This window comes from Nothoprocta perdicaria, unplaced genomic scaffold (genome assembly GCF_003342845.1).
Source record: "Nothoprocta perdicaria isolate Ctin4 unplaced genomic scaffold, notPer1 scaffold_22, whole genome shotgun sequence".
Lineage (NCBI taxonomy): Eukaryota > Metazoa > Chordata > Aves > Tinamiformes > Tinamidae > Nothoprocta > Nothoprocta perdicaria.
Window position 1 is genome coordinate 830,279 of NW_020455415.1, and position 23,067 is coordinate 853,345.

Here is a 23,067-nt window from a genome sequence, read left to right on the forward strand (position 1 = left end):
CCTGTGCCTAAGCTACAAAGATAGAAAGAGTATTGCTGTTTTCTGTCCTCCTCAAAACACATGTCATGATGTCTGGGAGAAACACTAGAAAGTCAAAAAAAACCTCTGGTCCTTGCTACTTTTCCTTGTTTAAGGGCTGCTACCACTTGCAGCTTCCTGCTTAGATCATCTATAGAGAGCAAGTCAGCAACAGGCTTTTGCACAGTGAAACTCCTTAGAGCAAGGATGTCAAAGCAGGGAGCACTGAGGCACCCCAGGCCCACGCTTTGTAGGAAGAAGAAAGGTGCTTCCAGCTTTTGAAACCTTCTTTGAAGCAAGTCAGTTCATCTCATTAGAGGCAGGCTGCTAAGCTGAACTCAATTCTGCAGGAGATTATGATGGCAGAGAAGTAAAATTTAAATATCCCTTTTCAACTTAATTCGTATAGGACATAACCTCTGTATTAATGCAGTCCTAATAAGTAGCCCGGGTTAAAAGAAGACTTCTCCTGTTTGCCATTATCCAGATGGATTTATCAGCAGTTGCGCTAGGATGGGACCTGGAGTGTTCACACAACCGTTTAAGGTGATCCAAGCCAAACAGGGGGAAATTCAAAGAGGTTCAACACCTGATTTGGACGCCTTTTTAGCATCCAAAAGGAAGAAAACAGTGCCCCAAAAAACAGCCCCATGGGGCTCAAATCGCAGCTGCATCCCCCAAGCTCCAGCCTTGCTCGACTCCAGCCTAGCAGCAGCTCTGCAGTCCGCGTTCGCCTCAAGGTGAGCTCCCCCTTTCATTTAATTTGACCACGTCGACAATATTTCTGTGCTCACATTCCAGGGAAGCTAATTTTTCCTGGCAAGCCGCCAGTTCAGGGAACCATTGCGCATAATTCATAATTATTCATGCATAATTCAGGAATTATTTGCATACAGTAAACAGGCCATCATCCTGATGAAGTGTCAAACGATAGAAAGCACTAATGAACAAAAGGAGAAGAGACGAGGAGTGATCATGAGACAGAGGGAAAGAAAGTGGGGCTGGGAACGTACCCTTTAATGAACTTTCCAAGCTCCCATGTGAAACCAGATACACCAAAATACCCTTAAGTCCAGCCCAAAAGCCATCCCCTCTCCCACACTGGCGTCCAGGATGGCACAGGTTATATCCAAGATGCATTTTCAGGCTGGTCCAATGCTCATTTTGGGGGGAAAAACGCTCTTTCCAGTCAACCCAGGAATTATTCTTCCAAGACCCAATAATTCAAACGACACTTTGCTGTCACAGGTGAAGTGTTTCGTTGCTAATGGTTTCTTTGGCTGTCTCAGGAGGCTACCTGCACTCTCCCAGGCTCTTATAATGTATTATGGATGGAGAGATGATTTTAATCATTTCGCTGCAAGAGCAAATGTTTTCCAGCCTCAGCCAAGCCTCTCACTCACTGTTGTAGAGAACGGCTCCCAATCGCCTCAAGAATATTTTTTAAATTAAAATTTAATAGTAAAAATATTTAAAATATTTAAAAACATATTAAAAGAAAGGCTCTTGTAATATTAAGAGCACTTATCATCTTCAGATAATTCACCAAGGAAGAAAGGGAGAGCAGAAACACTCTCCAACATCCTGGTCTGGGGTTCATTCACCTTATTTTGCATTACAGTCACTGGAGAGACCCTGCTCTTAAAGACAGGATGCTATTCACAAGCAAAAAGAATTCAGTCTTCAGCTGAATCCAGATCCTTCATTTCTAAATCTGCATCATTGCTATTGCCCAGAGCTTTAAAAATTAAAATAATTCCTAAATTTCCTAAAATAATTATTTCAGGGGAAAAAAAAAAAAAAGGAAGCAGAGATTGAAACATTATTTTCAGCTTCCAGGACTGGGAGAAGACCTATCTTCTTTTTAACATATTTTCATACATCAACATATTATGATTCATCAATGATTAGGTGTCATAAAAGACCTGATTTCACTATCTGCTTCCATTGAAGAAGAAATCGCTGCTATCTTGCTATGGATTTATTATACTCCCTCCAAACTGAAAACACACCTATTATTAACGGAGGGCCAGTCGGCACTGTCGCTAAATACAGTTACCAAAACACTCATTATCTCTAAGCATTTCGATTATATTACAGTTTGCTCATTTATTCCCTTGTATCAAGAGAAGCGAGCCGGAATTTGAAGGACAAAAGGAAAGATGGGATCTCTTTCTAAGGATTTCTTGTTTGTTTGCTTGCTTTTTAAACAGAAAGATTTTGCATAGAGATGATATTATCTACAATCGCTTCTTCAATTTTGCAGATTTCAGGGCTTTCTCTTCTTTTTTAAAGCTCATGAATGTATTGCCTGGGAAGGCAGAGATTGGGAGATAACGATATGGGCTGCAGTACCTCTTGCAAAGAGCTGCCAATTTCTGCATAATTCCCTGTTTCACACTGTTGGGTGCCTGATAAAAAGCTCTTTTATGGTGAAGATGGTCCATGAGAAAACGTTTTCAGCGAGGCGCATGGGAGAAGGCAGGAGCGCTTCACACTGCACGAAAACATCCACATGTGCAAGAATTTAAGTTGGAAGTTTCCTGCTTTTTGAAAAGCAAATTGGAATGAAGGGGGAAAAAAAAGTATTCTTAAATCCTGTTTCCTTGCTCTGACATAGGCTTCAAGGCTGGTGTCTAATTTCCTCCTGCCATAGGAGGATCTGTATCCGGAAACTAAGGAATGTTGCACAACTCCTGCACAACACAGCACAAGAATGGGACAACTTAGGACAATTTACCCCTTGTCACACCTTGGCCCTGGGAAGTGCCCCGATGATGGTCATAGGCACCAATGGTCTGGGACTGGCCCGTTTCTTGGTTTCAAAACGTGTTGGAAAGCATCAAAGGGGGCAGAAATGACAGCAGAAACTCCCCTGGAGGCTGCTAGCCAAGGACAAGGTTTTGGGTTTCTTTTTTTGGTCATCCCAAAGCAGCATCACTGTGAAAACTCCCCACTTCAGCGCATAAACCAGCAGTGCAAAGGAGAGAACATCAGCAGCAACTTTGTGCCCAGGAATTCAGGCTCAACCTCAAAGAGCTTCAAATGAGTTCAGAGTCACCCTGGAAGAAGCACTGGGTTGAAATTTAATTTCAAGCAAACTTCCCAAAACCAAACCAAAAGAAAAAAAAAAAGAAGTAAAGAAGGCATAAATTGCATGCCAGTGAGGCAAACCAGAAGAAAGCTGGTCCTGGTTGGACACTTTGAGGTCTCAGCTGAGAGGAGGAGGCCAGCAGAGGACCACAAAACTGGAGGCAGCAGCCAAGACCTCTGGAAATTGCCCCTTTAGGGATGGGCTCCACCACAATCCCAAGGGCCAGGACCTTCCTGGGGCCAATGAGAGGATTTGCTGTTGTCCCAAGGAGCAGCTCGGGAACATCCTACAGACAAGGGAAATGCCAGAGAAGGGTGTTTTCCTTTAATGGTCCCTGCATTTCTCTCCTACTGCACCTGAAGTGTGCAATGAAAGGAAGAAAGCACTTGAACCTATAAATATCCTCCAAGAAAAAGCCTGGCATCTCCTGAAACACTCTGCTGGGCAGGAGCTGTGCATTTTCAAGAAGGAATGGCACGGTTCCCATCCTCCTTGAGGGAGCCGTCGTCCTCCTTAAAGCATCTGCCCTAACAGACACATGCTCCGATGGCTCCTCGCCACCTGGTTGGCCACAGGAGACTTCCCTGCATCCGAGAATCCCTATCCAAGCTGCATCTTCCTGGCAAAACCCCATCCAGGATACCCACTGCTGAACCAGAGCTGCAAGTCCTGCAGCAGGACCCAGCAGGGCTCAGTGGAACCAGAAAGCTCCGCAATCAAAAGCCTTTAGACTCCACTTCATAAAGAGCTCCACGCTGGGCTCAATGACTACCTGCAAGGACCTCATTTGTAGGAAAGGCATGAGGAGCAATTTCTCTGCTCACACATATGTGAAGCTGCGGCGCGTGAGGCAGAGCCGCTCTCGCAAACTGCATCAGATCCACCTTCTGCTCAGATCAGAGCTGCTGCAGAGCTATGAAAAGGCTTTTGATTTGGGAAAATGAGAGCCTAGCTCGGCTGTGCTAACGAGTCGGCTTCATTTGAAGATGTCAGCACCAAAGCAGAGTGCGTGGCAGGGTGAAAACTCAAAGATTCTTGGCCATTTTCCTTGCATCACATAGAGGAGCCCTCCCAAAAATGCTCATGGAGAAGGCAGAGCGCCCAGCCTTGCAGGTTACTCAGTCCTACTAAATTTTTCCCATTGGAAGAGACGCATAAATCCAAGAAGGGAGCAAACAACATAATTAGCAAGCAAATTGCCCATTGTGATATGATGAAGAGGGAATAGGAGAGAGGCAACCAGTTGAGGTGAGCTACTTGCAAATAAGTCTCCTGCTGGAACAGGCTGCATAGACAATTTCTCAGAAACTTATTACCTCTGCATGAATCAGAACTGGCTTGAAAACAGGAGGGAACAAAAAAAAAGGTAAAAGTTCACCAAAACCTAATTAGCAACAAGGATTTGATCAGCCTCAGAATTAACATCATAACTAGAGCCACATAAGCAAGGCTGGCTTTCCTGTGGATTGTGCAGAAAGATGTTAAATAACATCCACTGCTGTTTCTAATTCAGCCAGATGCTGCTAAATGATGCCAAAGTTATAAAAAAAAAAAAAAAAAAAGGACTTATTTTCTGTACCCGAGTGTCAGTAACTGAGCTCATGAAGATGTTAATAATAATTAGCGTAGGCGTGCAAAATGCTATTGGTTGTCCACCCAGCAACACTTAATTGAATTAAAAGGATTCCTTCCGCACCTCCAGTGAGGAGGGCCAGTTTCAAGGCTGGGGCACCACCAGTCATTCAGCATCAGGCTGTTACAGGAGACCCAGCGGATGACACGTGCGTGGCACCGAGGAGATGCCAGCACGGGAAGCCCCGCTTTAAATTCCAGCCTATCCTCCTCCTCCTATTTATGATAGCCTCCGTCTTTTTGTCATCAATCTGCAGGATCCTTCTGCTGTGCAGAGATATCGCACGTTAAATCCATCAGAAAACATTATTCGGTAGAGCTCCTGGCCACAGCAGCTACACGATGTCAGCCAGCCAAAACAGGGCTGTAGATGAGGAGAACAACTTGGATCATATGTTTTACTAATTATACACAGGGAAAAAAAAAAAAAAAAAAAAAGATGCAAACAAGCTCCATAAAGATTATTATGCGTGAGTTAATGTTTTTGCTCAATTCACAAATTACCTATAACTCCTCTCCTCAGATAAATAATGTTGGAGCAATCACGCTGACATTTCATACCCCTGCCTATGACTTCATTGTGGCTCTCAGGAAAATTACCCTTAGATTTATGGTCTTATTAACCCATGACCCTGAAACATGTCTGATGAGACTTGTTTATCATCCTAGTCTGGTGGCTGAAAACAGCCTTTTTCTTGATCTAGATGACTCAGTGCAGAAGCAAAATGACTCTGAACTGAATGCCTAACAAGATGGGCAGAAAAAAGGAGCCCCAACTTCACATGGACATGAATGCCTGTTTTGCCGAGCAGAAGAGCTGTCTTGGGAGGGAGAGCAAGCAACGTGTCTTTTCTTTGCAGTTGAAGACCAGTCTCACGCAAAATGGGACTGCTCGAGACAAAGCGTTGAGTGAGCGTCTAGAAAAATGATCTACCTTGATGCGGCCTCCTGCAATGTTTGAACTGCTCAAGGTCATGACTTCACCTGCCTGCTCAGAAAACAGCAATTACCTGTAGAGGTAAATGGAGACCTTTTTTTCTTCTTCCCTGGAGGAAAGCACCACAAATAAAAAGTCATCTGCTCACCCAAGAAGGGCTCAGGTTGACTTCCCATCCTCCAGCTACAGCCACGCAGAGAGGAGGTGGGACATCACCTTCTATGTTATCTAATACATTATTATTTTGACACTATTATCTTCTGCATTGATAAAAGAACAGGAATGCCTTTCTAAAGCCATGTTACTTGGCAAATTGCTCCAATTTGTGTCTACAAAACATTTACCCAGTGTCAGCCATGACTAGAGTAATGGCATGAGACAAGCATGCCCAAGCCAGCATTGCAAATTAAGCTGCACTTGCTTCCTTTGAGCAAGGCAGCAGCCATTGATGTAGGCCCAGCCTTGCCTGGACTTGAACATAGGGAGTGAACCTGAACTAACATCTGGTCAATCTTTACATCTCTAAATGACCTTTGAATGTCCCTAGAAAGCAATTGTGAAGTACCATCAGGTTCACCAATCTAGCACCATTTTCAACAAACTGGCACCAAGGACCTTTGGCACAAGGCCCACAAGGCCACGGGACAAGGCCACCTTGTCTGTGCTGCCTTCTTCCCACATGGGGTATTCTTGAGGGAACTCTGGGGCAACAGCAACCACAATGATCACAGTCCACATTTCATCGGTGATCATATACAGAACGACTCAACATGCACAGATGTTCAACCTAATGAGGGTCTTCTCCATGCTCTGAGGAATATTTCCACAACTAAACCTCTCCAGTGCCTGCGACCAAGCTGGCACCAACATGTAACTTCCTATAGACATATCCAGGCACTAAACTTGCAGATTGAGCCTCTTCTAGGGCTCCTGTTTTACCTCAAACTACTTCTGGTCATGAAACACAGCGTTTCCTCCTGGTGCCCATGTTCTCCTTCACTGTGACATTCATAGCCTCTAACTCAAGGTATTTTGGAATTACACTAACATCTCTCATATTATGTAAGGCAGATTAGAATTCTGTTCCATTTAATTTAGCTCATCCATCATATATTTAACTTTGCACACTACCATTCCGAGCAAGTATTTTAAGAATCGAGGCTCCATTAAACCCATTCAATTGCCCGTTGGTCTGGGTAACCCTTATCACCAGCTACAATAGCTTTTAATAACTGAAATAGAACATTATGAAAATAAAAATACAACTGCTCACCGTAGAGTAGCACTGGGCCCTCTTTTTGAAACCGCTCAGGCATTAATCCTGCAGCTTATAAATAAATGAATATTTTTTAAAAGGCGAGGAAAGGTTGTTGAAACAGGCAGCTAAGCAGCATCATCTGTCATTGATTTTGCTCTTTTTAGCAGGTAGGGCTTTTATTTTTCCCCATACTGCACACAGAGAGAGGCTTTGATGTTTTATGCAACACTGTCACTCATCGCAAGGCAACGTGGAGTTCATTGCAAAATTCAGGCTGCACAGACAGTCCAACCTCGACGCTTCTGTGCTCCTATTTGGGAAATATTTTGTACTTAAGAATATTAATACCGCTGGAAAACTGTGCTCAGAAAAGACACAATTGGTGCCTCAGTCCTAATCACTTTGTAATTAGACGTGCTTTTAGGGACTTCAAAGTAAGGGGAAACGTCGGTCTATTCCCTTATTATTCTTACTCAAAGTCATGCTTGTAAAAACTTCAAAGTGCTTAAAAAATCAGTCCGATTTCATACGTAATTAGTTCTGGAACTGCTACTTCCAAACAGAAGCCTAAAACAATAATAACCCACTTTCCAGCAGCCGGTGAGGAGCAAAATAAGACAGAGACGTCAGCAGGAATCAGCTGATACCATCAACATCTCCACACGGGCAAGGCTCCCATGAAGGGTAGGACCTAGAAACACAGTTTGAGCACTCGGGTGCACAGCAGGGACACGCTCCGAGGTCTCTGGAGACCACGGGAATCTGGCACAATATCCAGTGGGAGCAAATAACCCGCTAATCACTCAGCCCCTCGATCTATGTTATTGTGTCAGACAATTATCTTCTTCCAAAGGATATAATTGTCGGTTCTCGAGGCTGGGCAACTGGGATAAACCTAATTAGGGGTGGACAGCAATGTTGTCACTGTGATGAAATGTGATAATCTGCACTGTGACAACAGAATAAAAACAAGTGGAAAACAATAAAATGATGTGAGGGTTTTTTTTTCACCAGGAAATCATGCCTGACCAATGTCACATCAGTCTTTATAAGACATTTATCTTGCTGGAGCAGGGAAATACAGTTGTGCTCAACCAGCCCAAGCTGAGTTGGTATAAACCCTTGGGAATTATTGCCTGGAGATGGAGAGGATAGGAAGTAAGAGCAGGGACCAGTTTATGCCAGAAGGGATTGGAGGAGGAGTGTCCCAGGGGGACAACCCTGGTTATGGTGGCATTTAAGGATGCTGGAGGGTGAGATGCTCCATTCTCCTCCCAGGGAAACTCCAAATCAAGTGGTGGAAGAGGGGATTTCAACAGAGCTGCTCCCAACACCAGTCTGGGGGCAAGGAACCAGCTCCCACGAGCCTGGGATGGAAGCATTTTCCCATTGAATTTTTCCCCTCAAAATACAGAGGCAGCCCCCGCAAAATATCTTATCACTGAGTGCACAAATGCAAGTTAATAAAAGCATTTCCATGGAAATTTTGAACACAGGGAAAAAAAAAGAAAAAAAAAAAGAGAAAGGTTTTCAAAATATCTATGGGAAAAATCACTGTTAGTTGGAGCAGCTGTGGAGCTGAGCAGCGAGCAAGGGTTGCACTGAGCATCTGCTCCTCCCGAAACGCCCGGCGGGAGAGCGAGCGGAGCTCTCGGCCTGGGGGCACGGGGACATGGCCCAAGGAATCTGCTGGATTTTTGTCCAGATCCAACCTACAGCAACCTTCATCCCTTCTCATTGCAGGTGGAGCCGCAGCAGCACCGCGAGCAGAAGGTTTCGGCTGACGAGCTTGGCTTTGCCCCGGCATTGCCGGAGCTGAGTTTGTGGTTGCATCAAACTGCAGCGTTTTGGGAAAGTTGCTGCAAAACGACGTTGCTGCCGCTGCTCCAAAGCCCTGTCCAGCTCCATCGGGCACCATCCGCCTAAGCTGAAGTGACAGGGCTGTCAGATAGGGTAGCTCAGCTCCGCCGTGGCCGGAGACAATGGGAACTGCCCTATGGAGACTGGGCACCACAGCGCAGGGATGCCAGGACAGCCACCAAAACCCTGCAAAATAAACTGTTTTAACTATTCCCTGCAAAATAAGCTGTTTTAACTATTCCCTGCAAAATAAGCTGTTTTAACCATTCCCTGCAAAATAAGCTGTTTTAACTAATCTCTGCAAAATAAACTGTTTTAGCTATTTTGATGTCAATCTGAGCTGCAAAGCCCAGCAGCAGCCGTGAGCATCCAACCTACTCCAGCTCCAAACACCAAGAGGGTGAAGAAAAATCAGCAAATTGGATGGCTGAGATATTATCCTATGTTTATTAAAATAAGCCTTTAATCTGGATTGATCTCCTGTAGAAGGGACTGCCAATGCCAAAAGATACTTCAGGTTTCAGGGATGAAAATGTGTCTTGGTGATAGAGCAAATCCGTAGACAAAGTCTCCTACAGGGTGGCTCTGCTCACTTGTTTTGGATTGAGGTTTTGCTTTTAAAGAGAGTTGTGGGTTTCTCTCAGGACAGTGCAACGTTCAGCCTTAGCACCATTCCACATAAATCAATGGAAATACCTGGAAATAAGTTAGTCCTAAGAGCAAGTTTATATTCAGCCAGTCAATACAAATGAGAACATCATTCCCCATTTGCTAGGATTTTTTAACTCTTTTTTCTTAAGCAAATTTGTTGTTTGAAGTGTCTGGACTATTTGCTTAATAAAGGCTTAAAAGGGGCTTAAAAGGGCTTAAGTAACAAGCTGCCATTTGGATTTTGACTTGATTATTGAAGCAATTTGAGCCTAAACCTGGATCTGCAGGAGACAGAGGGAGTAAAGCCAGGACCCACTGGGCAATTGCTCTCCACTTAATATAAAAAAAAAAAAAAAAGAACAAAAATCCTTTTTACCTTTGCAGAGGCTGGGGTTTGCTCCACGAAGATGCACAATATTTGTAATTCGGGACCTTAAAAAAGGAGAGAGTGAGCAAAAAGAGCTGCAATTCTAAAGCCTGTTCCCCAGCTAAAGGATACAGGGAAAAGAGAATTAAGATTAAAGTCAACAGGCTTTCGATACTGTGTTCATCGTGCAACCTTAAATAGACTAGCTAAATGCACCTGGCTGAAACGCTGTCTTGAGCAGCTTTTAATTCTGACACTTCATCTGCTATTTGGCATGAAATCACTCAGCACTTTCCTCCTTTGCTTTTTTTTTTATTTAGGTAAAGACGAACAGCGTATTTCTGTCTGTTTAAAGAAGCCCAAATCACGGTGGGCTAAGAGAGAATGAAGTAAAAATGCAGTAAAATCTAATTAAAGACATTTGGCTGCCAAAGTATTGAATTCTGGCTGCCACAGAATTGAAAAGCAATTAAAAAAATCTTTTTTTTCTTCGAAAAATCTCAAAGAAATTCTTAAATCATAATTTGCCCCTGTCTTTACTCCCATTGCCATCTCTCCCATGCTGGGAAGGAACAAGATGGGTACAGCAGTGCACCAGGGTAGCCAGCGCTTGGGTCACCCTGCTGGGGGCATGCAAACCCGAAAATTTGCAGAATTACTCCAAAAAAAACACGTTATAAAATCAGCATATTTGTGTCCTGCTGCCTGGAGGGTGCTTCGACAGACATTCAGTATCATTTTTTATTATTACTGCAGAGAATTATCAAGGAGAAATGCTGGGAACACTCGGAAAACCTTTTTACAGGTTTATATTTAATTTAAGCATCTAATCTAATTCCTCTGTAGCCCTTTCTTTTTGTTAAATTAGGCCTTAATTTCTTCCTTGCCATTTCAATGAGTTCCTATCTGTGGCCGTGCAGAGAAGCTGAAATTGGAAATTACAATTTGGGGGGCGTCAGGCAGCACATGGGGAATGAGGAATGGTTTTTCACATGGACTTTGACATTCATTAATTTTCTTTTATGTCACTTTTTGTTCCGCATGACAATCTCATTACAGCACAGATGCTTTGCAAGAGCTCAGGGAGGCCCCAGCTCCGCTCCCAGTTACCCAACTGGGATGCTGCAGCACCTCCCCTCCCATGCACCAAAACATATAGCTGTTTTTATCATCTATGATAAAAAAAAATGCCTTTAGAAAATTTTAAGATTTAAAACTCCTTTTTTTTTTTGTGGTTTTGCTCACGCTGGAGGGGTCGTGCATCCAGATGAGCGAGGAAAGCTGGAAAACTCGCCATATCTCATTGCAGAGGAGCAAACTTTGCCTCTGGGGACCCGCTGCGCCCCTGTCTCGGCACCCAGCTGCTGCTTTAGGAGCCGGGTGCTCCTCGTGCTCCAGATGCTGCCACTCGCCCTCGCTTCGTGCTTCACACAGACCTTCCAGGGGTGTTTTCGGGAGCCGGAGCCAAGAGTCAACCACTCCGGAGCTTGCCCATTCCGTGAAAAAAACGCAGTTTTAATTTGGGGCTGCAGCCTTTAATGCAGGAGGAGGAGAGAAGCCCTCGGGAGCCCGTTCAGGAGATCGGAGGGAGCGCTGCCCGCCGGCAATCCCGCATCGGAGGCGTTTAGCGAGCGGAAACTCCAGCTGGGAGTTAACCCATTTTGCAGAAACTGCCAAACCTCCGGCTTTAATTATTTTAAACACCCTTTCCCCATTCCCATCGCCTTTGCCCAGAGACCTCCCAGCAATTTTCCAAGGCAGGTTGGACCCAGAGCTCAGGGGACCACCTGCCATGGGACTTATCCAGGTACACCAAGAAGGTTGGCCTCAAATCTTGCTTTTACACATAAAAATCATTTCCCCCAGCTCTGCAGGTGCAGCTAAAGTTAGTCCTCCTTTATGCCCGGCTTTTATTCCTGAACAACAGATTGCCTGGAGAGAAGGATGGAGAGAGCCTGTGCAGGGGCTCGTGCTTTGCAAGGTCACAGCAGGCTTGCAATGATGTAAGTCACTAACAGCACAGACCAGACACAATAAATGACACAAAAGTCCAGAGTGGGAAATTAAATATAATTTCAAAGTGATACTTATCCTACTTGGAAAGAGTGTCGGCTTAACAAACGCCTGTGCAAAATGTAGGTATATTAAATAGACACGTTTCATGCAAATACATATCCTTGTACTAAAAGTAGTCTTGGTTCGTCTCTGGGAATACAGTAATTCTCATTAGCAACTCATGGTTGGCCTTATCTAACGCAACAGCACAGGCTAATGTATGCGGAAAAACACATCAAAGAAACTAAAAGACAGCTTTGTGCCTTTGCGAATAGTAAAAATAGTAAGAACTATCAGTTATTTTCGTTCTAAAGTAGCATAAAAAAAAGTAACCACTACCTGCGAAGGTTGGCAATAATCTCACATGGATATAGATCACAGTAGACTCCTCGTGGTGCTCTCACAGCCCCACAAATCCGCCCTTCCCTCCCCTTTACAGCCCTCTCCGGAGCCCTCCAGCCTTGCTGGCTCCCCTAAGGACTCCCTCCTCCATCCCACTCTTGTCTCCTGGGTTGCAGCTTCCCAATACCTTTTTGCTACAAGAAAGTGGCCTCCAAATGGCAGGTTGAAGCTCTCCGAAGGGGATGCACGATTTGCAAAAATCTGGGCTTAACAGTACTGTTAAAATAAGCACTTACAAACCTTTAAGACCACCCAGATGTCAAGATACTGGTGCAGGCTCTTGCATAAAAACCCTTCTCCTTTTCCCTCCCTGTCTCTCCAAGTCAGCTCCCTCTTCTTCAGCTGCTAAGTAGCCAGAGATGCAAGTCCTTCCAAAACCTCCCATCACGGCTCCTGCTTCAGCGCCCAGGCTTTGCCCATCACCTGCAAGCCCCTCTCTCAGCCAGGACTCTGCCAAGGCGGCTAAATAAGATAGAGATCATTTGTTAATTGATATATGGATTGATACTTCTCAAAATAGTAACTGCTATTTCATCTCCCTTCAGCCTGGTGGACTTTCAATGAAGCTGGAAGTTGTCCCTGTGACCATATGGCACACGTCATCTTCACCAAGCTCGCTAAATCCCCCAAAGTCCATATTCATACGTATGTATATAAATATGGAAAAGGCAAAGGAAATGAGATTCCTTAGGAACCACATCTTCTGGAGTATCCCTGAGCTGCAGCTGTCTGTTGAACGGTGTGATTTTTCACACCGCATAATGTGGAAGGAAGACTAAAAAGAATTCATCTTAATTTGGAAAAGATGAAAAAATGAAGAGAGGCAAAACTTGAAATATTTCTTAAAATATCCAGATTGACAGCATGATGTAATGAAAATGCAAGAGGGTTTTTTGGGGAAGGAATGAGCAAACAGAGCTGCAGCTTCTACCCCTACCAGCACCACTGAGCCCAGGACACGTGTGGTGACACCAGGGTGTCACAGTCACACTCCCAACCGCGCAGCCACTGCCCACCCCAGGACACCAGGAATAAGACAGACAAAACACATGGGAATTGTTTAGAGTACGGGACAGAAGACAACTAACCTCACCTCCAAGACCTGGCCCCATTCTCCTTGTGAATGTGTCGCTGAGAAATGCTGCCATTGAGTTTCTCTATCAGGAAATCCTCTTGCAATGACCTCCACAAGGAGAAACTGCAGCTCAAGTCTGACCTTCATTGTGGAGAGTCAAAACTCACATTATTCTTACAAACAATCAAAAACAGAACCAAAACTTCAAGACCACCACCCTTCTTCCACCTTACCTGATGGAGAGGTCCACAGGGCTCTGCTCTGCATGCCAGGTTGGCCTGAGGGATGCGCCAACCTCAGGCCATCCTCCCCTTGTCCCCTCATCAGGACCACTTAAATGCAGTAACTATTATCACTAGATGCAGAAACTGCTTTAAACTTATGGAAGAACATAAAAAGCTGCATCCTATATCCACTATACAATTGCAAGGGGCAGCTAAAGAAAATACTATGATTTAAGGACACTAAGGCATCATTTTTGTGACTACAACAGACAAGTGGTGCACGATACCACAAGGGGTTTTCTCTTCACAAAAGCACCTTATTGAAAATGGACGTTGAATATTTGCTACAACTCTGCATTCAGAGTGAGCTGGGGTTTGCAATCCTACAGTCAAAGAAGCTGTAATGGGCATCAAGTCACTTCACATTGCACTACAAAAGAAAACAGTCTGAAGCCTTTGACAAATCTTTGATGTTTCCTTCTCAACCCTGGTAAGCAGATATTACCTATTGTCATTAGCAACACTTTAATCCACAGGGATATAAGAAAAAACCCTCAAAGATTAATTTTATTGAAGCACATTTAATCCGCTACGCCGTGTCCAATGCTGATGGCAAAACAGTGTTCAAAAAGAATTCTTCCACTTTAAATAGAGCCAATAATGGGTTGCTGAATTAAATTGCAGTCAGCTCCTGGGCTGTTCTCAAGGCTCAAGTACAAGCCTGACAACTTATAACCACAGGAGAAGGGTTTGAAACCACCTTAAGCTTCTTGCAAATGGGAATACTGGTGCAGATACTCACTTTTAAAGGGCACTTCTGTCTCATCCTCTGCACACTGGTGGCCAGATGTACTTACAAATATCCGAGAAGAGCTGCAACCAACCCCTGTTTCAGGAATTAATAAAATACAAATGAAATACGGATTTAGCCGCAAGCAGTTTCTAAAAGGTTGGTGTCTAAACTGAAAAACAAAATCAGTAGGCCACTTAGATGATAAAGCAACATTTGCATATCTGGTGCTTTCCTTAACTTTGGGCAGAACAGTTAAGGTGACGACTCTTCATCTGAACCGGCTGCTCTCGAAGAGCATCCACTGGTGCCACTATCCCAGCTGTGATATCTTACAAAACTATGTAGAATTAGGACTTTTTTTTGTTGTTTTAAAGAGGAAGAATTGCTTTCAATTTTAACCAAAATAACCATGAAACCACAAGCTTTTATACACACACTTCGGTAGTGATCACAACTAGTAAACTGCATAAAGAATAAGCATCAGTACTGCAAAAATTGGCACCATAACAATTCTACACTTTGGTGCAGCGAGCAGGGACAAAACACAGCATACTACCAGCACGTCTATTAAGCTTTATAAAACTGTTGGCAATAGGCAGCACAATAAACTAAGCAGACTGATTTAGACCCTGTTTTCCCCAACGATGCCCCCCATGCCTGTGTTCATGGGCACAAGCACTTGCAAAATATGATGGGAAACTCGGAGCAATCCTGATAGCAACAGCCTTACGCGAGTGTGCGAAGCCACAACCTGTCAGTGCACTGTATTTTGGAGCAACTGAAGTCTTCTTTACATTTGCGTTGCTAAATATTTAAGCACTAGTTCTCCCAAAAAAAGAAAAATGATGGGTTTTGTATTCGCAGTTCTTACCAATAAAGTGGGTAAGTCTAGCCAAAGTAGTTTCCTAAAAGATAAAAATACCCATTCGAGATAAATTCTGCATTGGTTTTCCCAGCAAATTAATCTATCCACAGATACACCGGCCGTGTATCCTGGCGAGAGTGAGGCAGAGGAAGAAAACCAGATACATTAATGAGGTAGCTCAGACTGGATAACTGCAGTTAAAAGTTTTATTGAACAAAAGAAGGGAAAACATGGTAGTCCAAGTTCACTGAGCAAAAAGCAGCTCTCCCGCTGAAGCTGCGCTTTGTGCTAAATAACCTTATTAACTGAGACTATACAGAGGACACAATATGCAAGTTCTCAACAGCAAAGGAGAAAAGGTAGATTCAATTTGATTTGATGGAACGGTCCGGTCAAATTCAGTGGCTTACGTGAATGTTTCTAGCCCTTATCTACCTATATTCAGTACAGGGATACACAGTAGGATATACAACTGCACTGAATTCCCATATGTTAATAGTGTGTGCTCCCAGCAAGCGGAAGCCAATTCTTGAAAAAATCCTAATTTTAAAAAACCCAAACATTTTAAACCTTTTGTTTGATCACCACTCAACTGACTCAGGAAAAAGACACTCAACATGTTATAAAAAAACACCCGGCCTCTACAAGGCCCGCTTCCTGTAGTATTAATAATTCAAAATTATTTGTATTTCTCCTGTCTGCCTAAGAAACTCCATATGCTCTGAAAGCACCCACAAAGTCAGGTGGGTTAACAGATATGTCAAAAATTCTCTGTGAAAAGAGGGAGGTAGCTCGGGCCCCTTGGCAACTGGCTGTGAGAGTTCACATCGATGCAGCCTACCTCCCTTTGTCATCTGCAGTCAAAAACCAAAGGAAAAAGGGATTTCAATTATGAAGTTTAGTGAAAGAATGCGTTCGATACAAACTCTTCCAATTCAACTCAACTGAGTTTCCAAATGTAAGTTATAAGGTACCTCATACCTAATACACAACATTAAAACCGTACCCCAAGTCATACATTTTATAGACAATATCTCGTTTCGCTTCTGTTAAACATTTGGCTCCGGTGAATACATTTTTTGTTTTAATTACCCCTTGATAAACATTCTAGGCCAAACAAACAGCACATGTAATGTTAAAGTCTTTTTATTTCCAGTAACTGTACCAACTGCTGTAGGCTAAGCCTAACAGAAAACTACTGAAGAAAAATAACAGACTCCATGAATGCAGTGCAAAGGTATTACTACAACATTGTAAGTCAAAGGATGTTTCTAAGGTGCTGAAAGAGGAGATTCTCTAGAAGGTGACCCTGTATTGTCCTCGGGGGGAAAAACAGTGAGAGTGCAGGCTCGAATGCCCCCAAGCGATTCGGGAAGGTCAAACACTTTATGCCACTCATCTTTTTCTGGGTCGTACTTCTGAACTATTTCCACCATACATCGATTATTCCACGAATATCCTCCAACAACATAGATTTTATTCTCAAAGACAGCCACCCCAACATCGCTTTGCCCACGCAGCATGGCGGCAATCGGAGTCCACTGGTCTAGGGTTGGGGAGTAGTATTCACAGCTTAGAACATCATCGTAATCGCTCGTTCCTCTAAAGTGATTTCCACCAATAACATAAAGCTTGTCTCCTACAGTACACATGCAATGCAGACCTCTGACTGTCGTCATCGGGGCTTTCTGAGTCCATTTGTCTGTGTCAGGGTCAAAGCACATAAGTTCCTTTTGGAAAGTATCATGGGTGATTCCCCCTAAGGAAAGAAAACACTCGTTAAACAAATAGACAAGACACTTAACTCTAGTGAGCAATAAATAGCCAAAACATCCATTTTATTGAATTCATTCAATCCGCCTTAAAACTCCTTCCAGTAGTCTCACACATCTCAACTATGCTTAAAATTATGTTTTTAATGCACTTGGTTCTTTCAAATCTGAACATGGAAAGGAGGCATGCCTCAGAGTACTCTAATTGGCAGATTAAAAGCATAGAAATTCCTACCAAGTTATTTCTTCATTTACATTCATTCAGTTTGCTAATTTTGTTTCTCACCGTCATGGAATTAGGACTAAATATCCCTTTCAAATTTTAATGCATTGTGTTCTAGGTAGTCCTACTATGCCAAACTTCCTTTTGAGAACTATTCTCATCAGCTTGAACGGGAGAGGAAGGGAAGGAGAGAGGACACGGATTTCAAATATTCTTATGTGAATAGATACTTGTGGTTCTGGCCATTGACCTTCCTGTGGCTCTCTGCAAAAGCAGATGGAGGGGCTTTCTGGGGAAACCACAGGGCAATTTCCCATCAGTGGATGAAACGTCCCTCCTTTCTGCAAGGCCACAGGGCAGGTCAAAAGCAGACAAACCAATTTTGGACACTAGCTGCTTATTAACCATGCTCTGCTGCAGACCACACTGCAACTATACTCGAGGTGCTAGAAAATAGGCAGAGAGCAGCAAACTGAACCTCCTCCTGCTGCTCAGTGCTCAGCACTAAACACTCTCGCTTGGACTAAGCGGCTGAGCAATCGCACGCTGGCTACGGGAGCTGCACGACGAAGCACTTAACTCATTTGGACAGTAAAAATTAAACACGGGAGAAAAATAGAGGGGAGTGCAGAGCGCTGACATTTATCGACAGCCATGGCAGTGACGGTGCAATGGTTAGAGAAATGAGTGTTTACACCACGGGGATATCTGAGGGGACAGGAGAAGAAAAATCTGCAGGAAATACACTGCAACTAGGTGAGCAACTGCAGCGGAGAGCATGTGCTGCCTGCAGGGAAACAAGGAAAACACGGCTGAAAATACAAACAGCAGAAGAGCGACTGCAAGATGAATTAAACTGACTTAGGAATAGAAAAATAAGAAGTCTTATGGTAGGTTTTTAAACAAATGCTTATTCTATGTTCACTCACACCAGCTCAAAGCACCTGGGTGATCAGTCTGTCCCAGTGGATCTCCCTGTGGGTTGTGTTCATAAGTAAACACTTTCACACCACCTCGTCCCCCAGAATTTCAACGCGGTCCTTGGAGGCCTTCCAAGAGTGACACCAGGAGAACCCCAACCAGGCTGTGCTCTCCCTTCACCTTCGTTATGCTCTTGGAAGGCACAGCCTTGCTGATGCCGCCACACGGTTGGGTATTTCGAACCAAACACCACGCAGCAACACGGGTGCAAAGTCTAATCTTTCCCCTCAGCGGTGAAATTGGAATAGGTCTAGCAGAGATCACTGACAGACTATTGAATCCTCTTTAAAAACAGATACTAGATTTTCAGAAAGCCTACTGCCCTCCAGTTAAAAAAAAAAGCCATTAAACTATAACCTTGGCAATACACAGGGCTAAGCATATTACAATTAAAGGAGTGAAACTAAGGACACCATTTGCTACTGTGATTAACATTAAAGTTTTGGCCCTCGCATTAGTTCAGTAAAGGCTGATGTTGTTCTTTATAGTACTAAAGCTTCCTATGCTTTCCAAAATATATCAAGTTAGATGTGGTTAATGACTATTGCTATATGAGCGCTCAGGTGCCATTGCCAGAAAAAATATATTCTAACAGCCAAAGTGTGTAAATCTGCTTTGCAATTCAGAGCTGCTGTTTAAATATGTAAACGCATAATATTATCTAAAACTGCTGTCTTTGATTCTGCAGTATCTATGTTATTGGCTTGGCATTGTGTGATTTGAGTCCCTGCTTACACAAGAGAAAACCTACCATAACTACGGACTAATTCTTATGGTGCCCTGCTGAAATAGGAAAAGCTAAAGCAATTTTTATTTGAGATTGTATCATCATATGACTGACTTACCTGAAATATACATTAAACCCCCATACACGGTTCCAGCATGGCCATAGTGGGGTTCATTCATCTTCGCGACGTAGCTCCACTCATTCATTCTGGGGTTGTAACATTCAACTGTAGCTGTTTAAAACAAACAAGCGAGAACATAAAACCATTGACTCTAGCAGCGATTTCATTTTTAACACAGTAGCAGTGACATTAATATATTCATAAACAGAGGAAATATCAATGAGAAAACACTGTTTAGCTGAGAAAGTGTCAAGGGAATTATTGAATATTTTGTCTAGAGACAATGCAGAAAAGCCAAGCTTCCTCCCAGAGGAACAAAAAGGAAGAAAAACTCCTGCACTCTTGCCTTGCATTTGCCTCCTTCCCGCTCCTACCCAACCAACCTGCTCCAGCTCATGAACCCTGCCAGAGGTACCGTGGTAGAACATAAGAAGGTGACAAATTTGGGTACATTCATCTTTCTTATCCCTTTCTTTGTTTCACCCTCTCCAGCATCACAAAAAGGACTATTCTATCTGGCAAGCAGAACACTTTTCTTGGACATGGAAATGGATGCAAAGGTCCCAGGAGGAGGGATATGGAGTAAACACAGAAGCAGACTTAAGTAACAGATCAGAGCAAGTTATGGAGGGTGGCAAGTTGAACAGTATAATACGACCAGAGCAAAAGATCCTAAAACACCCTGTAATAGATTGAACTTGCAATGCACAAGGCAATTATCAATAACTGGGTTACCTAAAAGGCAAATTAAAACTCATGCTAAATAGTGAAAATCAGGAAGCAGATTCTAATGCCTGTTATGCAGTGTTTAAGCTCTAAAGAGAGATGCTTATGGACTACATATACAGAACTTAATCAGTCTCTGAAAGTAGCAATTTCCTAATTTTTCCCTCTGTGTCCTGCACACTAAATACTCAGCTAGGACTTACACTGCCATGACCTCCACAAACCAAACCTAAGCTTCAATCTGTGCATTGCATTTAGGCATCCCGGAGCCCTGGGCATCATGCCCAGTATCTGCCCAACACCTAAATCAGTGCTTTCTGCTATAAATGTATTCACCCATTCCAATATTCTCCTCCAAAAAGGAACCCTCATTTCTACTCTGCTCTATTTAGCAATCAGAAGCACAAAGACGTGCAGAAACTTCAAGCAGAGGGAAAACCAGATTTGAATTTAAATTATAGATACCCCAGTTCTACCTTGCCAGCAGAGCCTTCTAACTTGCCGTTAACTATTATAATGCACCAAAAGTACCATCCAATCTGCTTTCATACCCAAAGGCATCCTCTTGGCCACAGGCCTTCCACTCCATACTAAGGTGGAAAAATCAAATAAAACATCCCATTTAACACTGAACAACCATCTGTCCCATTCTGCACTAGGGGCTGCGCTTGAGAGAATCCAGAAAACCCATAGCCAAAATAACACAGCCCTTAAAGCTGAGGAGATAAAACACACAGAAGCCAGTACATACTACCCTACTGAAACCTTTCTAGCACCATTTTAAGGAGACATTAATCTTTTGATAGAGGCCACTATGGAGACCAAGATCCATCACTTTCTGAGGAGGCTCTCAAAGATCAGCAGTGAGGCTGCAGCAGCCTGGGAGAGCATTTCAGACAAACAATCTCAATTTATATCATGTCTCTGCTGTACTCTAAAACAAAGCTAATTTATTGCCCAGATAAAAAAACCTTGGCTGTTCTGTTTGTTCCTTGAATATAGTTGTTTTCCCCATTTCCCTGCAGGGCCATTCATATTCTCTCTCGTTACAAGCTCTCCCTCTGCAATGAAAAGCGGAGCACTTTTTAAATTTGATCTATTATATAAAAGTATCTGTCCAATAAAAAAATTAAAAAGCAGGGATATCTTATATCTTTATAAGGATCTTTATAACTTATATCTTTATAAGCATCTTTATAAGGAGCAGAGTCCACAACACACTGAAAAGAGTCCCCATCTCACTGTAGCGAATAAATGTTTTGCACACATATATATACACACACATATGCACACATAGACTATAAAATAGAGTACTCCCCATAAATCCAAGGAGGACACGCCTCATTTTTACAGAATTAAACCATCTCCCAAAGATGCAGTGCTCAGTCCCAGCGGACACTCAGGCTGCACTCGTTTTATACAGTGCCATCTGGGATGCTATTTGGGAAGGATACAGGTATTTACCATCCCTCTGTCAGGAGCCTCTCATGTGTCTTGAGGTTTATTACAGCAGCACTTAGCAACTGCACTGCTGGGGCGCGTTACATCCCAAAACACGGGATTTTCATTGTATTATTCCTGTAGCACATCTTGCTTTTGCAGAACTCAAAGCCTACCTCATTCCGCTAAAGGGAGCTCTGTGTAATGACACATCTCTGTCCACAGCACGGCAAGGAGCTCCTCCAAATAAACTTATATTTGAGGTCCTCAAGTTCAAACCTTGCTCTGATTTTCACAGTACCAACCAGTAACAAGCAGACTGCCCAGCTGAGCGATGATGTATGTTTTTTTCATCTTAACCAAACACTTTTATATTTTATATATAGTCATACAAGGAAAGTTTTTATATAAATGAGGAGTTTCATGAGCTGAGAGTTTCCAGGGCACCTGGAAAACACCTTCCCATTTCATGGGCAAGGGTTCAGCTGATCACAACTGTCTTGCTCTAAACTAGAAGAATCTTGCTGTCTTTATTGCAGCATGATGAACAAGGTAGTGCTTAATTTGTGTTTTAATCACAATCCAACATTCCCAGAAGTGTTTAAAAAATTGGCAGGCACAACATCTCAAATTCATTCAGGTTCAGCAACAGCAGAGACTGAAGTATTTGGGAATCTGCATATACTACATTTTGTAATAGTTAAAGGCACATCATCAAGCAACAACAGTGTAACTGGAAAATGTCTATGACCACTAACCCATGTAACCTGAATTACTCTTCCTTTTTAATTTTGCTTCCTTTTCGATGAAGATTTGCCTTTTCTTTTGCACATTCAGCTTCTCCAGACTGACCTTCTCTTTGTTCCCTGCCTTCAACTGGGCTCGCATTTAAGAATGACCAAGCAAACAGATAACTGGGCAGAGTTTTAGCAATGGTGCAAATTTTTACATAGCCGTAAGCTCCCAGGGACAGAAACCTGAATAATTTTATAACATGACAAGTACCACAACCTGAACCCTATAAAAAGATTTAATTTTTATTCCCGCAGCTGATCAGGAGGACAAACAAAAACCACAGAAATTCATTTAGGTAACTGTAATCCTTTGGCCCTTTTCCATCTAGCGCTGATCTTCCGGAAAACTGAATTCAGGGTTTTCAGAATCTCCTCCCTCTCTGACAACAAGAGATTGAAATTAGTTTGAACCCAAGGGCAAGTTCTTTAATACCTGTCCAACATACATTTGACCTTGGCTCGTATAAAAGCCTGGAGTTTTTCTCATCTGAACAGAAGGGGAAATTTCAGCTGGATTTCATTTTTCAGCTGTCAAGGTTTATGAAAGAAACATGAAAAATGAAAAGCGACTTGCCTCCCAATTAGCAGCAAAGGAAACCAAACCCCCAAATTAAAGCATCAGACAGCTGGAATATTGAGCATTTACCGAGTGCATTTCCCAGGGAATGATCCAATGACAGCGCTCAGGTCTGTGCAGAAATCACTGCAGCATTTTAATGATAGCTTTACCGAACAATTTTGGACAGGCAATACATTTTATGTTTTAATTAAAGCAGCAGAGGAGGGGAGGTCAGCATAACAGCAATGGTTTGAGCTAGTTTTTAAAAAAACACTCTTTTTAAGGTCCATTTTTGTTCAGGTTGCACTGGTTTAGTGAAAGTGTTTTCATGCTGATTTTAACTGCTGCAACTTCATCACTACTCCATAATCCTGTTTTGTTGAGCTCTTGTTGCACACAAAAATGCAAGCAGATTATCCGATATTAGTTCAAATCACTAAAAAAATCCCAGGGAAGGTCAGGCTTTCTGTTACTCTTGAGATAAGGATCAAGA

At 43.0% G+C, this 23,067-nt stretch overlaps 1 protein-coding gene across 3 annotated transcripts in view; it reads right to left on the reverse strand.

Moving 5' to 3' along the window:
• Positions 1-15,517: 15,517 nt before the first annotated feature.
• Positions 15,518-23,067, reverse strand: part of LOC112946979 (kelch-like protein 13) — a 72,659-nt gene continuing 65,109 nt past the window's right edge. For all 3 annotated transcript variants that reach the window (XM_026038982.1, XM_026038981.1, XM_026038980.1), the window contains 2 exons: positions 19,053-19,166; positions 15,518-16,990 (listed from right to left, as the gene is read on the reverse strand). In XM_026038982.1, coding sequence (XP_025894767.1) covers positions 16,503-16,990; positions 19,053-19,166 — 602 coding nt within the window. In that variant the 3' untranslated portion in view covers positions 15,518-16,502. The remainder of the gene's footprint in view (positions 16,991-19,052; positions 19,167-23,067) is intronic.